General features: G+C 42.8%; 1 protein-coding gene across 1 annotated transcript in view; it reads right to left on the reverse strand.

The window, feature by feature from the left end:
- LOC147448886 (uncharacterized) overlaps positions 1 to 15,225 on the reverse strand; it is a 171,450-nt gene that overhangs the window by 143,903 nt on the left and 12,322 nt on the right. Inside the window, exons 2-4 of the mRNA XM_086521477.1 lie at positions 12,407 to 12,549; positions 1,072 to 1,115; positions 521 to 629 (exon numbers count right to left, since the gene is read on the reverse strand). Of these exons, the coding sequence (XP_086377603.1) occupies positions 521 to 629; positions 1,072 to 1,115; positions 12,407 to 12,549 (296 nt within the window). The remainder of the gene's footprint in view (positions 1 to 520; positions 630 to 1,071; positions 1,116 to 12,406; positions 12,550 to 15,225) is intronic.

Raw genomic sequence — 15,225 nt, forward strand, 5'->3', positions numbered from 1 at the left:
CCACCCCTCTCTCTCTCTCTCTCTCTCTCTCTCTCTCTCTGTGTGTGTGTGTGTGTGTGTGTGGGGCAAAGAGGATGCACTTTACAAGTGTTAACACATCTATAACTAACTATTCTTCTATAACTATTTTATAACGCAAAGAGGAGGCACTTTACACGTTGTGACCTTTTTTTAAGGAATGATGTGATCATCCCAAAGACTTTAAGAGGTGTTCTTTATGCTTTTGGGACCTTTGAATGTAAATAAAGCATGCTTGTACAAAATGTACAAAAGCTTTGTGTGCCAGCTCGCTCTCTGCATGCGGACCAATTACGCAGGATACATAGTTTTGTTGTTTTTGTACATAAAAGTGTTAAGATTTCAAAGAGTGAGTCAGTGATTAAAAAATATTTTAAAAAAATGAACCTTATCTGCTTCGCTTCGTGAGTGAAGAGGTGTTTTTAGCTATGAAGAGGAAATGTCATGTTGCTATAGCCTACGGTGAAGGGTGGGGGTTTTGATGTAGGAGTGCCCCTCTTACTTTTTGAGAGCTTGACATGGTGAGTTGAGAGTGTGTCTCTTCTCAATGGGCTGATGAAAGTGGGTGCTTAGCTCTGCATATTGTGCTACAGCCGGAAGCACAAAGAGCCCTGCAAAATACAAAAATTCACATATTACAAGCCATAAATCCAACAAATCTGCATACCTGGCCAGTCCCATAGCACAAAATCGAGATTCCACGTGATCGAGAGGTAGAGAGTAGGAGAGATTAAGAGAGCACGTGCAAATGCACATCCTAGAGCGGAGTGCTACACCGACACAATAGGAGGCAAGAGAGGAGAGGAGAGAAGAATTGACACATGCACTAGGTGCAATCTCCCCCCGTGCAAGAGTGAGCATTTTTCTCTTGCACTTATTAATTTATAGATTTCTTGAATGCTCAAAGTGAATACATATTGGCCGGTCGAACATACATGGCCATAGCTCATAAAGAGCAGTTAAATAATAAAATATCCATAAATATGCTATCATTTCTTAGTTTTTTCCACCTCACCTACAATAAATAAGTCATTTTTCATTTTCATTACATACCTTTTCGTTGGAAAGCAATTTTCCTTAGTTGCGAAGATAGGAACCTGCAAACCATACTTATAAAAACAAGTGAAAGGGTCACGGTCGCTTTCTAAAATAACAAGAAAATGATAAAATCCTTAGGTTGAGTTTAACTAGAATTATATAAGGTAAAACATTGTTCAGGAATATCTCTTTTATTAAGGGACTGAGTTTCCTCCTTGCAAAGAAGCAAACCGGAAATAATAGTCGAATTTTTGAATTTGCAAGATTTTTGAACTAAGTTCTCACATATTTCACCATTTTTTCTTCCCTTTACCATGGTTTGCTCATTTTGTGTGTGTGTGTGTGTGTGTGTGTGTGTGTGTGTGTGTGTGTGTGTGTGTGTGGATTCCCCCCCCCCCCCCCCCTTCCACGTGTCGTGAGCAGCTTCAACCGGCCAGCTCCGGAGGTGTGCGCACTGCAACCGGGCCGCTGAGAGAGAGAGAGAGAGAGAGAGAGAGAGAGAGAGAGAGAGAGAGAGAGAGAGAGAGAGAGAGAGAGAGAGAGAGATGGACGCGCTGCTTCTCTCCGACTGTTCGCTTTTGTTGGGCTCAGTCAGAAGCCTTAATTGGGCTCAGTCAGGCGCGCAAGGTTTGCTTCAGGTGATCACAGGCAGCCATGCATGTCGCATGAGAGAGAGAGAGAGAGAGAGAGAGAGAGAGAGAGAGAGAGAGAGAGAGAGAGAGAGAGAGAGAGAGAGAGATGAATCATGAAATGTTATATTAACGTCGTCAAATGCTGTGTGTGTGTGTGTGTGTGTGTGTGTGTGTGTGAGAGAGAGAGAGAGAGAGAGAGAGCGAGAGAGAGAGAGAGAGAGAGAGAGAGAGATGAAATGTTATATTAACGTCTTCAAAAGGCCAAACGACCTATTAGATTAAAAAAAAGCCCAAATGACCTATGAGATCAATTTAAAAAAAAGCGACAGCAAGGTCAAACACCCCCCCCCCCCCCTTTTTCTTCTCTCTCTCTCTCTCTCTCTCTCACACACACACACACACACACACACACACACACACACACACACACACACACACACACACACACAGCTCGCTCTTGGGATAGTTTCCTACGACGTTAAAACTCTCTTCTTCTTCTTTTTCTTCTCCCTCTGTGTGTGTGTGTGTGTGTGTGTAAATAGTAGGGCGGCATTGATTGGATCAAGATAGGTCCCCCACGTCGTCAAATGTTATGTGTGTGTGTGTGTGTGAGAGAGAGAGAGAGAGAGAGATAAAAAGGGGGGTGTTTCCGACTGCCAGGTGGCGCTACCTCCTTCATCCGGTCAGTCCGGATGGTGTGCACTGCAGCCGCGCGATCAGCGAGAGGACTGCACGCAGAGTTGGAGAGAGAGAGAGAGAGAGAGAGAGAGAGAGAGAGAGAGAGAGAGAGAGAGAGAGAGAGAGAGAGAGAGAGAGAGAGAGAGAGAGAGAGAGAGACAGAGAGAGAGAGAGAGAGAGACGGCCTTCGCGCTATGTACGAGGCCCCCTTGACCTCCACTTATGCACGGTCCCCCATTCATGCGGCCTGTGTTCCCTGCGCTTCGGCTGCATGGTGAAAGAGAGAGAGAGAGAGAGAGAGAGAGAGAGAGAGAGAGAGAGAGAGAGAGAGAGAGAGAGAGAGAAGCGGCCTTGGCAACGAGAGAGAGAGAGAGAGAGAGAGAGAGAGAGAGAGAGAGAGAGAGAGAGAGAGAGAGAGAGAGAGAGAGAGAGAGAGAGAGAGAGAGATAAAATGGCCTGGCCGCCTGTGTTCCCAGAGAGGGAGAGAGAGAAGCAAGGGAGAGGGAAAAATGAAATGATATATTATATTGAAAACTGCCTGGCCACCTGTTCCGAGAGAGAGAGAGAGAGAGAGAGAGAGAGAGAGAGAGAGAGAGAGAGAGAGAAAGAAATAAAATGTGATATTAAATAAATGATGAGAGAGTAAGGTTTGGAGATGAATTGCTTCATTAGTTTTAGACATAATTGCCCTTTTTTGTGATGTGTCTCAGCTTAATATCTTGCCGTTTTCAATTTTTAAAATGCCGGTTCACGGCAAGGGGAAAAGGAGAAATTCCGCCCCATAATAGAGAAAAATTCCGCCTAATATTTTGCCGTTTTCAATTTTTAAAATGCCGGTTCACGGCAAGGGGAAAAGGATAAATTCCACCCCATAATAGAGAAAAATTCCGCCCCATAATTTCTAAAATTTCCTCTTGGCAAATTCAAGGAAAGGAATTTTGTATGTTTGGAAAAATGATTTTCCCGAACACTGGTCGGGACTAGGAAGAAGATGGACCATGGCGGCCGGCTGTTGACAGATGAGCTTAATATCTTGCCGTTTTCAATTTCCCAAATGCCGGTTCACAGCAAGGGGAAAAGGAGAAATCCCGCCCCATAATAGAGAGAGAGAGAGAGAGAGAGAGAGAGAGAGAGAGAGAGAGAGAGAGAGAGAGAGAGAGAGAGAGAGAGAGAGAGAGAGAGAGAGAGCAGACTCAGTGTGGCCTGCACCTGCGCGCTCGGAAAGAGAGAGAAAGAAAGAGAGAGAGGCGGCCGGCTCTTGACAGCTGAGCTTCCGGACAGTGCTCCTCTCTCTCTCACAGCTCGCTCTTGGGATAGTTTCCTACGACGGTAAAACTCTCTTCTTCTTCTTCTTTTTCTTCTCCCTCTGTGTGTGTGTGTGTGTGTGTGTGTGTGTGTGTGTAAATAGTAGGGCAGCATTGATTGGATCAAGATAGGTCCCCCACGTCGTCAAATGTTGTCATAAAATCTAATATCTAACCAACCCAAATGATTTTCTCATATTAAATTGATCACTTAATGTGGGAGAATAAATGGGAACAAGTGTTAAGATATAGATATGTGCTTATAGATCTATCTCAACACGGGGCCAATAGTAAAGGGGCCCAAATGGGAGATGGTCTATCAAGAGCAAGGCTAACCAATGGAGCATAAGACCTTAGGGTTAGCTTCATTGAAGACCTCCAATAATGTGTGTAAAAGTCCTTTGACCTTAGGTAAGCTAGGACTGAGCTTGAGGTGGGAACCCGGCCCAAGCTCGAGGTGCTTGACCTGCTTGAGGTGCTTCTCGTGCTTGAGGTGTTTGTCCTGCTTGAGGTTCTTGATTAAGGTGCTTGAGGTGCTTGAATTACTCCATGCTTGAGGTGCTTGACTTGCCGCTTGATTAAGGTGCTTGAGGTGCCTTGACATGCTTGCCTGAGATGCTTGTGGGAATACCCCCTAGTCCAAGTGCTTTGTCATGCTTGATGACTAAGGTGCTTGAGCTCCTAAAGTCAAAAGCATCCCTACAAGAGGGGGGGCGAGCCCTTTTCCTAGGCATTAGAGAGAGAACACACACTCACACTCACAAGGGAAGCCCTAGCTTGAAGAGGCAGCAAGGACACATGTCAGGTCCCTACTCATGTTACCTTCATGTGTTACTTGAAGCCTATTGGCTAGGCTTCAAAGGGGTCCAATGATGAATTACTTGAATTATCTAATTGTTTTTGCATTTATCAAGTCCTCTCTCTCAAAGGGGAAAGGGAGACACTTGTCCCAAGGCTACCCATGTTGCTTGTAATGGCTCCGGTTTGTGATTGGCTAGGCCTGGAGGGGTCCAATGAGCTTCAAGCATGAGCTACAAGGGGGGGTCGACCCAAGCAAGCTAGGGGGGTGCTTAGGGGGTATACTCACCCACACACACTCACAAACACTCTCATTGTGTACTATGCAAAGTGCAAGAGCTCCCTCTCCTTCTCCAAGCAAGTAGAGGTTGAGAGCCTACACCAACACTCTTGGCTATGGAGTGCAAATCCAACCAAGATCCATGCTTCAATGCTTAAGCTTGCCATCTCCTTCTTCTTCATTACTGTGCTATTATGTATGCTAGCAACAAGAGTATGATAAGTGAGGAACTAATTCTTTCTCCTACGAAATGTTTCTTCTTCCTCTTCCCTACCCTCATTCCCTGCTACCTCTCTCCACCTTCGAAGGTGTTTGAGGTCTTGGGACTGAGGCTTGGTATAGTTAAAGCTTTCTTCAAGCTTAGGTTATTCTATGATGGTGATGCATGAAGCTTTCCATCTTCATTGCTTCACCTAGGTCACAAGGAACACAAAGAATGTATTGTAACAAGTCTCTTTTTATGGGAGAAATCATAATACAATGCCTATTGGAGGGGGGACCGGCTCCACATAAATCCGGTCCTCAACTGTTGTCATGTTCTCTAAATTCTCTCTCTTGCAAAAGTATTGTCTATGCCAAGTTAACTAATTGCTATGATTATGTTGCTATCTTCAATTATGTCAACCCACTATGCTCCCAAAATCATTTCTTGAAAGTACTCTCATTAAATTCCGCTACTCTCAAATTGAATAGGCAAATTCCATTACATTGGTATTAGAGCATTTGGTTTCTCTTTTCTTGCTTAAGAAGAGAGGTCCTTAAGTAGCCTATAAATGGTTGATGTTGTTAATTATAATAGAGTAAGTGGAACTGGGATCTAATATCGGTTTTGTTAAGCCCACTATGTGGGGGATGGTGCACACCTCGGGAGCTTTGGACTTAATAATGGAGTCTTTTTAGACTTGCCTACGGCTTTACCATTTTTGAGCCATAAGAAGTCCGAAAGGAGCTAGCCCTTGGCAACTCTGCTATGTTAGACCTACTCCTCTACTCTCTATAATTAACCACTTTGAGCCGTGGGTGTAGATACTTAAGAGACGATTTTCAAAGGCTAAGAGGAGTGGCAACTAAGGTTTTGTATTGCCAAAGCATACACTAAGTATAAACATAAATTTTGTTAACATGGCTGACAATAATCAAGAGAGTAGAATGAACATTGATAGCTTTGATTTTGCACATGAAGGTGCTAATGATGATGCTCCCATGTTTGTGAATTACCTCGTCGCTAGGTTGCAGCAAGCTATGGGCAACCCTGCTTTGCAAGCCGAAGTTACTCAACAACTTCGTGCTTATGGAATTTCCCTTCCTCTCCCAGAGGAGAGAGAGCTTAGGAGGCCTCTTGAAGAGACCCCCAAAAGAAGACTCTCTCCCATCCGAGAGGAGGAATCCAAAGAGAAAGAAAGCAATGACAGTCTAAGTTCTTCTGAAGATGTGGCTCCACGAAGACGGCGGTCTAGACGATCGCCTATTCCTCCCAAGAGGAAAAGAGCAACCTATAGTCCTTCTCCTCATCACTCTGAAAGGCAAGAGAGGAAACAAAGGAAGAAAAGGGCTAGGAAGAGGTCACCCTCTTCTCCTTCTTCTTCACCTTCCTCCTCTTCCGATGAAAGTTATGGCTATTCTCCTAGAGAATACAAGAGGGGAGGACATCGCAAATCATTTCCTGCATGGAGAAGGTCACAAAAGCTAAAGAAGTTCAAGGAGGGAGGAAAGAGTATCTCTTTTGTCACCTACGATGGCACCTTTGGTGCTACCGACAAAGTGTTGGCCTTCATCCAGCAATTTGATGCGGCCTTTGGGGACGAGGGCTTCACAGAGTCCTCCAAGCTACGCCATGTAGCTATGCACTTCCAAAAATCAGCTCGTCAATGGTGGGCTAGCCTTCGTGGCAATGGAGAAGCCCCAAAGACATGGAAAACTCTACGAGTTTCGATCATGAAGCAATTTCTTCCAAGCGATACTAAAGATAAAGTTCTTACCGAATGGCGCGGCTTGAAGCTTCTCTCTCATGAGTCTATCAACAAGTATGTAGACAAGTTTTGGGATTTACATCTCAAAGCTACTGTCTTTCAAAAGATAGACTTTGCCGAACAAAGATAGCAATTCTGTGCGGGATTACCTGAAGAGATGGCCGAATACATCAACTCTCAACGGCCCGGTACTATTACCGAAGTAATCCACCACACCATGGTTGCTTCACGCATCAATTTCCATCAAGGGGCTAGACGTAATGTCAAGCCCATGGAAAACAAAGATAAAAATGATGCAAAGGGGAAATCCAATGCTCAACATAATTCCCAAGGCACTTCCAACAACAACAACAACAACAATCGGTCCAAGGAGAAGGGAGTTTACAAAGGTAAAAACAAACTCTCTCCTGAAGAGCTTGAAGCTTTTTGCAAGGACCATAAATGTTTCAAGTGTGGGGAGCAAGGACATGGCTATCGTTCTTGCCCCAATAAGAATACTCGCAATGAGACTCCTAGGGCTTCCACCATCGAAGCTCCAAAAGAGGATGCTCATTGCAAAGGATCATCACTATCCTATGCTTGGGGAAAGGTAAGAGAGCATGATGCCTTCATCTTGTTTGACCCTAGCTCTACTCTCAACTTCATATCAATAGAGTTGGCCACCAAGTTGGGCATTCAAGCTTTTGAGATGGGAGATATAGTAACAGCTGATGCAACTTTCAAGGGACAACAAGCCTCCGTTACTCCCTTGATTGGGAAGTTGAGGCTTCATGTCCAAAGCTATGTCGACAAAGAAGACTTCTTCATCTCTCCTCTCCAACATCAGGATGTTATCCTAGGGGCACCATGGTTTGATTGACTAATGACTAATGGTTTGTTACCCGCTAAGTACGATTGACTAATGACTAAGGCTTTATCTCTTCTCCCTCATAGTCGAGGACGACTATGATTTCAAGAGAGAGGTAATGTCATAAGATCTAATATATAACCAACCCAAATGATTTTCTCATATTAAATTGATCACTTAATGTGGGAGAATAAATGGGAACAAGTGTTCAGATATAGATATGTGCTTATAGATCTATCTCAACACAGGGCCAATAGTAAAGGGGCCAAAATGGGAGATGGTCTATCAAGAGCAAGGCTAACCAATGGAGCATAAGACCTTAGGGTTAGCTTCATTGAAGACCTCCAATAATGTGTGTAAAAGTCCTTTGACCTTAGGTAAGCTAGGGCTGAGCTTGAGGTGGGAACCCGGCCCAAGCTCGAGGTTCTTGACTTGCTTGAGGTGCTTGTCGTGCTTGAGGTGTTTGTCCTGCTTGAGGTGCTTGAATTACTCCATGCTTGAGGTGCTTGACTTGCCGCTTGATTAAGGTGCTTGAGGTGCCTTGACATGCTTGCCTGAGATGCTTGTGGGAATACCCCCTAGTCCAAGTGCTTTGTCATGCTTGATGACTAAGGTGCTTGAGCTCCTAAAGTCAAAAGCATCCCTACAAGAGGGGGGGCGAGCCCTTTTCCTAGGGATTAGAGAGATAACACACACTCACACTCACAAGGGAAGCCCCAGCTTGAAGAGGCAGCAAGGACACATGTCAGGTCCCTACCCATGTTACCTTCATGTGTTGCTTGAAGCCTATTGGCTAGGCTTCAAAGGGGTCCAATGATAAATTACTTGAATTATCTAATTGTTTTTGCATTTATCAAGTCCTCTCTCTCAAAGGGGAAAGGGGGACACTTGTCCCAAGGCTACCCATGTTGCTTGTAATGGCTCCTGTTTGTGATTGGCTAGGCCTGGAGGGGTCCAATGAGCTTCAAGCATGAGCTACAAGGGCGGGTCGACCCAAGCAAGCTAGGGGGGTGCTTAGGGGGTATACTCACCCACACACACTCACAAACACTCTCATTGTGTACTACGCAAAGTGCAAGAGCTCCCTCTCCTTCTCCAAGCAAGTAGAGGTTGAGAGCCTACACCAACACTCTTGGCTATGGAGTGCAAATCCAACCAAGAGCCATGATTCAATGCTTAAGTTTGCCATCTCCTTCTTCTTCATGACTATGCTATTATGTATGCTAGCAACAAGAGTATGATAAGTGAGGAACTAATTCTTTCTCCTACGAAATGTTTCTTCTTCCTCTTCCCTACCCTCATTCCCTGCTAGCTCTCTCTACCTTCGAAGGTGTTTGAGGTCTTGGGACTGAGGCTTGGTATAGTTAAATCTTTCTTCAAGCTTAGGTTATGCTATGATGGTGATGCATGAAGCTTTCCATCTTCATTGCTTCACCTAGGTCACAAGGAACACAAAGAATGTATTGTAACAAGTCTCTTTTTATTGGAGAAATCATAATACAAATTCCTATTGGAGGGGGGACCAGCTCCACATAAATCCGGTCCTCAACTATTGTCATGTTCTCTAAATTCTCTCTCTTGCAAAAGTATTGTCTATGCCAAGTTAACTAATTGCTATGATTATGTTGCTTTCTTCAATTATGTCAACCCGCTATGCTCCCAAAATCATTTCTTGAAAGTACTCTCATTAAATTCCGCTACTCTCAAATTGAATAGGCAAATTCCATTACAAATGTTGTGTGTGTGTGTGTGTGTGTGAGAGAGAGAGAGAGAGAGAGAGAGAGAGAGATAAAAAGGGGGGTGTTTCCGACTGCCAGGTGGCGCTACCTCCTTCATCCGGCCAGTCTTGATGGTGTGCACTGCAGCCGCGCGATCAGCGAGAGGACTGCACGCAGAGTTGGAGAGAGAGAGAGAGAGAGAGAGAGAGAGAGAGAGAGAGAGAGAGAGAGAGAGAGAGAGAGAGAGAGAGAGAGATAAAACGGCCTGGCTGCCTGTGTTCCTAGAGAGGGAGAGAGAGAAGCAAGGGAGAGGGAAAAATGAAATGATATGTTATATTGAAAACTACCTGGCCGCCTGTTCCCAGAGAAGGAGAGAGAGAAAAAAATGAAAAAAAATGTTATATTAAATAAATGATGAGAGAGTAAGGTTTGGAGATGAATTGCTTCATTAGTTTTAGACATAATTGCCCTTTTTGTGATTTTTCCCGAACACTGGTCGGGACTAGGGAGAAGATGGACCATGGCGGCCGGCTGTTGACAACTGAGCTTCCGGTGAGTGCTCTCTGAGCGCGGAGAGAGAGAGAGAGAGAGAGAGAGAGAGAGAGAGAGAGAGAGAGAGAGAGAGAGAGAGAGAGAGAGAGAGAGAGAGAGAGAGAGAGAGAGAGAGAGCAAATTGAGAGGTCGGATTTCAGCGATGTGCTCTGCACAATGAGAGAGAGAGAGAGAGAGAGAGAGAGAGAGAGAGAGAGAGAGAGAGAGAGAGAGAGGACTCGCAGTGCTCTTAAAAATCCTAGGTTTAGTGTAGTCCCACCTACAAATTTTGAAATTTACCTCTAATTTTTTTATTTGAAGGTAAGAAAACCTTCAAATTTTGACACTTTACCTCTGTTGTTTCACATATGTAGATTTGCCAAGTTTTTGGCAAGGAGGTCCCGGGGGGGGGGGGGAGGGGGGGGGGGGGGGGGGGGGGGGGGGGGGGGGGGGGGGGGGGCTGGAGATGGCCTTCTGCCTTTATGTCGCAGAACAACCAAGGTGCACGGTGGCCAGTGCACAAAATCGCGAATGCAAGTGCAGCCTGCCTCGAACGACTTGGAGAGAGAGAGAGAGAGAGAGAGAGAGAGAGAGAGAGAGAGAGAGAGAGGACTACCAAGGAGGTCCCGGGCGGTTGCCGTTGCTGGAGATGGCCTTCTACCTTTATGTCATACGACAACCAAGGTGCATGGCAGCCAGTGCACAAAATCTTTCTTTGTGTGGGGAGATTAATTATAGGAGAAGGGTTTCTGGGAGCTATAAGTCCTTACGGAGTAGCAAAATCCAATTTGGAAAGCTTTTAGGAGTAAGTTGGTGGTGAGTGCGATGGGGGTAAAGAGGGGCCATGCCGCCGCCAAAGGCGACGCTGTTTTACTAGTATATATATGTGTGTGTGTATGTATATGTGTAAAATAAATAAATATATGTATTTGTGTATGTATGTATATGTATAGAATTTAATAGAATTATGCAAGGTGAAGCTTTACTTTTGCATTCTAAAGAGAATATAATGCAAGTGAAGTCAAGCCCCCTAAGGATGTGGAATATAAGGTGAAATAGAAAGATTCATTTAATATTTTAAAATGAAAATAACATTTAAGGTAAGTCTCCATCGTGGCACTGAAAAACAATGAAAGTATGCCTAAACCAACACAATACTAAAGCTTCTTGAGAAAGCCAAACAATGGTTGTATTCTATGTAAGAAGTATGACAAGAACAATTCAAAGAATTAAACAACATTTGCGTATGCATGTCGTCGAGATGGGAAAAATTCCACTAATTTAGGAAAAAACTACTTATGCCAAAAATTGGGGACTATTACACAACATGAATTTTTTTCAAGCATAAGGTAGTCCATCTTGCTAATCAAAGCAAGTTGATGCGCTGTCAAAGAACGAGCGAGCGAGAGAGAGAGAGAGAGAGAGAGAGAGAGAGAGAGAGAGAGAGAGAGATCAACTCGCTTTCTCGCAGGACGTGTGTGTGTGTGTGTGTGTGTGAGAGAGAGAGAGAGAGAGAGAGAGAGAGAGAGAGAGTAATCGCCAAGATTGGTTGGCTCTCTGAATGCAGACTCTCCATTTGTCATGAGTCATGACCTAGGGGGTGGCCCATCCCCGAGCAGAGGGCTACATTTAGAGAGAGAGAGAGAGAGAGAGAGAGAGAGACATATTTGAATAGTTTGAAATATGTCTCTCTCTCTCTCTCAAGCTCTTCCATTGTATTGTCCATATTTCTCTCTCTTGCAGAGAACCTCTCTCTCTCTCTCTCTCTCTCTCTCTCCCCTGTGTATCTATATCTCCATCTCTCTCATCCCTTGATGCATACACATCTCTCTCTCTCTCTCTCTCATCATAATCTTGCCCCTGTGCTGGGAGCATGCACTCTAGTGTTTAGGCTTTTGTAGAACCTAAATCCCTCAGAAATGGTTGTAATGATGCTAACTGTATGCTACTGCCGTGATTGATTACAGCCTTTGGCTTGTGGCTTGTAGTATGCTTTCTATTGTAGAGGCCTTGCATACCTTATCTGTATCCTCAAATTCATACACTCTGTCTGTATTAATCTAATCTAGTCATATAGCTCACTTGCACACACAAACCTAAAGCTTAATTACACTCATGTTAAGCACTATTTCTCAACTCCCTTACACACATATACAAAGACTAAGCACTATCTCTAAAATTTATGCGACTCTCTCTCTCTCTCTCTCTCTCTCTCTCTCTCTCACACACACTCACACACACACACACACACACACACACACACACACACACACGTATGCCTGTGCATGTGCATGTGCATGTGTGTGTGCATGTGCGCATGCACATAATACCATGTAATCTAATATTTGACAAAGTACATGTTTATCATACGAAGATGGCATTGGAAAACTCCAAACACTTTGGCGGAGACCACTTCAAGCCCTTTGAGTATTCAGCCCGGCTAGTGCCTAAACTATTATCTAACATGCTTCTTCATTTTATTAAACTAATATTAGTATAACAAAAAAAATTAAAGAGTGCATATTATTAAGTAGTCAATTTGACAATGCGCTCATAAAAATATCGTATTGAGAAGAAAATAGATGTGCTTACTTGTAGAAATTCTTGGTTGACTTGCTCTTCTGAAAACTATCATCAATTCCTTGGTCAATAGTAACGCTAACCCCCCACAAGTGAATTCTTTCTGTATTCCACTTGTCTATGCTAAAATCCTTGACCACCACGAAGAATAGGCTCTCCAATATTCACTTCTAGACATATATGATTCTACTTAGACATGTATGCCCTTTTTGAAATATGAAAATTGTGATTCTTAACTTTTGGCCAACTACCCAAATCTCAACATCTCCAATCAAAACTAAAAGTGGTAGCTAAGTTCCATCTCATGAGATTTGGATGATTGCCCAAATCTCAACCCTAGCAACCCCTCCTCATGAGAGTCGCACGAGGGTATATATCTCAAAAGGAGAAAAGCAAAAGAAGAAAGCACTTTCAAGAGCATTTCTTGTAACAGACATTCAAACCTTAAGAGCCTTTACGTGCTATACAAACCATTTTTTGTTTCATTACAACAATTCGAGATGCAACACAAAAACCACTTTCATAGACTTCCTAATGTAGAAAGGCTTTGCTTGAGGAAATCTACGTTTTGTTTAAAGATACCCACATCCCAAAGTGGGGCTATCATATTGTCTTTCTGTGGACTAAGAACTTTGTAGGAAATATCTGTTTTATTTAAAGACACACTCATCCCATGGTGGGACCAACGCTATAAAAATACATTTTCCCTAACTGAGGAAAATAAGGGCAAACTCAAAATTTTCCCCGTTTTTAGGTCAAAATTTGAAGCTTTTGTTGGTAATTACACTAAAACTTGTATCAGTTTCTTGGTTTTCTGAAAGGTAAGCTCAAAATTTAACGTGGATTTTACAATTTCAATTGGCATGATATTTGAATAGTGGTTTAAATATTAAGAACCATTGGAGGAGATTCTCTTATACTGGTTATACACACAACTTTTTTCTCCTACTTGCATTTCAAAAGCAACTCAAAAGCTACATTAATGGTTTCAGTTTCAATATCTTCTAGTTAAGCTGCTAGGTTCCAAGTGCATAGAAAAATATGGAGAGATTGAGATTTGGACAAGAATACTAAGGGAGGGTGAGATTTGGATGGATGCGAATACTAAGGGGATGGTGAGATTTGGATGGATGCGAATACTAGGGGATGGTGAGATTTCCAAATCTCACCCTCAAACTAGATTTAGGACTCTTAACATCTCTAAAAAATACTAAAACCTAGGAAATGAGATTTGGACAACCACTTTCCAATACGATCTGTGCTTGAACATGTGATTTGGATAATTAACCAAATCTCATAGACTCGCGACTTATAGATTTAGGACTCACACGTGTGTCCTTGCTAATATATGAAAATTTTGGTTCTTGAGTTTATGCCAACTGTCTAGATCTCAAACGTTTTAGTCAAAATTAAGAGTGGTGGCTCTTGAGTCGTGCAAGTGCTATCTCATGAGATTTGAACGGTCCTCCAAATTTCAACCCTAAAAACCTCTCCTCATGAGATTTGGATTATGGTATACATTCCAATAGGAGAAAAGAAAAACACAACAGCACTTTCAAGAGGATTGCTAGCAATTTGATATTCAAATCTGAAGAGCCTTTGGGTGTTGTGAAAAGCAATTTTTTCTTCATAATAGAAACTCAAAAGCAACACAGAAACTATTTTTAGAGACTTCCTTACGTATAAAGACTTTCTTTTAGGAAATCTATATTTAATTTACAGACACCCTCACTAATGTGGAGTTATTGTATTATCTTTTTGTGCACTAGGAGTTTTGTAAAGACCATGTGTGATTTACTATTGAATCCCACAGCTATAGAGAGTCTTTCCAAAGGTCAGGATAGTAGGTTGCTACCCTTTCCCTTGTGTGTTCTTGACAGTTCTGACCAGCAACATAGTACCTTGTGCAATGTCTAGCAAAGGCAAGGTAGTGTGGTGCTACCATTGTCCTCCATGCTTTATTTGTGGCCTTTGACAAGAAAGGAAAAATTGTAGCTTGTACAATGTTAAGAAATGCCTTTCTTTTTTCAATTTTTGAGAGTAATGGTAGGAGAGGACACTACTTCTTTCTTGTAAGAATACTTCCTCTTCCTCTTCCCTACCCTCATTCCTTGCTAGCTATCTTCACCTTTGAAGGTGTTTGAGGTCTTGGGACTGAGGCCAAGGACAAGTTTATGCTTTCATTAGTTTACATTATGAGCATAATTGTGGTGCATGAACCTTTCTATCTTCATTGCACCATCAAGGTCTCAAGGAAAACAAAGCTTGTATTGTACCAAGTCTCTCTTTATGGGAGAAACTATAATTCAAAAGCCTTTTGGAGTGGGGACCAGCTCCCACATAAACCGGGTCCTCAACTGTTGTCAATTTCTCTAATTATCTCTCTTTCAAAGTATTGTTCATGCCAAGTTAATTAAGTATAATGGTTATGTTGCTATTCCTAATCATAAGCACATGTCTATATTCTAACTCTTGCTCCCATTTATTCTCCCACATTAAATGATCAGTTTAATATGAGAAAATCATTTTGGTTAGTTAGATATTAGATTTTACGACATTAATTCTCTCTTGAAATCATAGTCGTCCTTGACTATGAGGTAGAGAAAATAAATTCTTAGTCATTAGGCATAGTTTCTTAGCGGGTAGAGGATCCATTTTTACCCTACGGCATCATTCCAAGATGGATGACTAATCCATTTGGGGATTGGGAGACTTAGCTAGTACCACAAGCATGTTTGCGCTACTATCATAGTTCCAAAGTAGAGTGACAATTTCTACTTGGTGTTTGAGAGACGTTGTGAGCGGGATGAAAACACACACAGCGCCTCTAT

This window comes from Adiantum capillus-veneris, chromosome 10, assembly GCF_014529385.1.
Source record: "Adiantum capillus-veneris isolate H3 chromosome 10, ASM1452938v2, whole genome shotgun sequence".
Classification (NCBI taxonomy): domain Eukaryota; kingdom Viridiplantae; phylum Streptophyta; class Polypodiopsida; order Polypodiales; family Pteridaceae; genus Adiantum; species Adiantum capillus-veneris.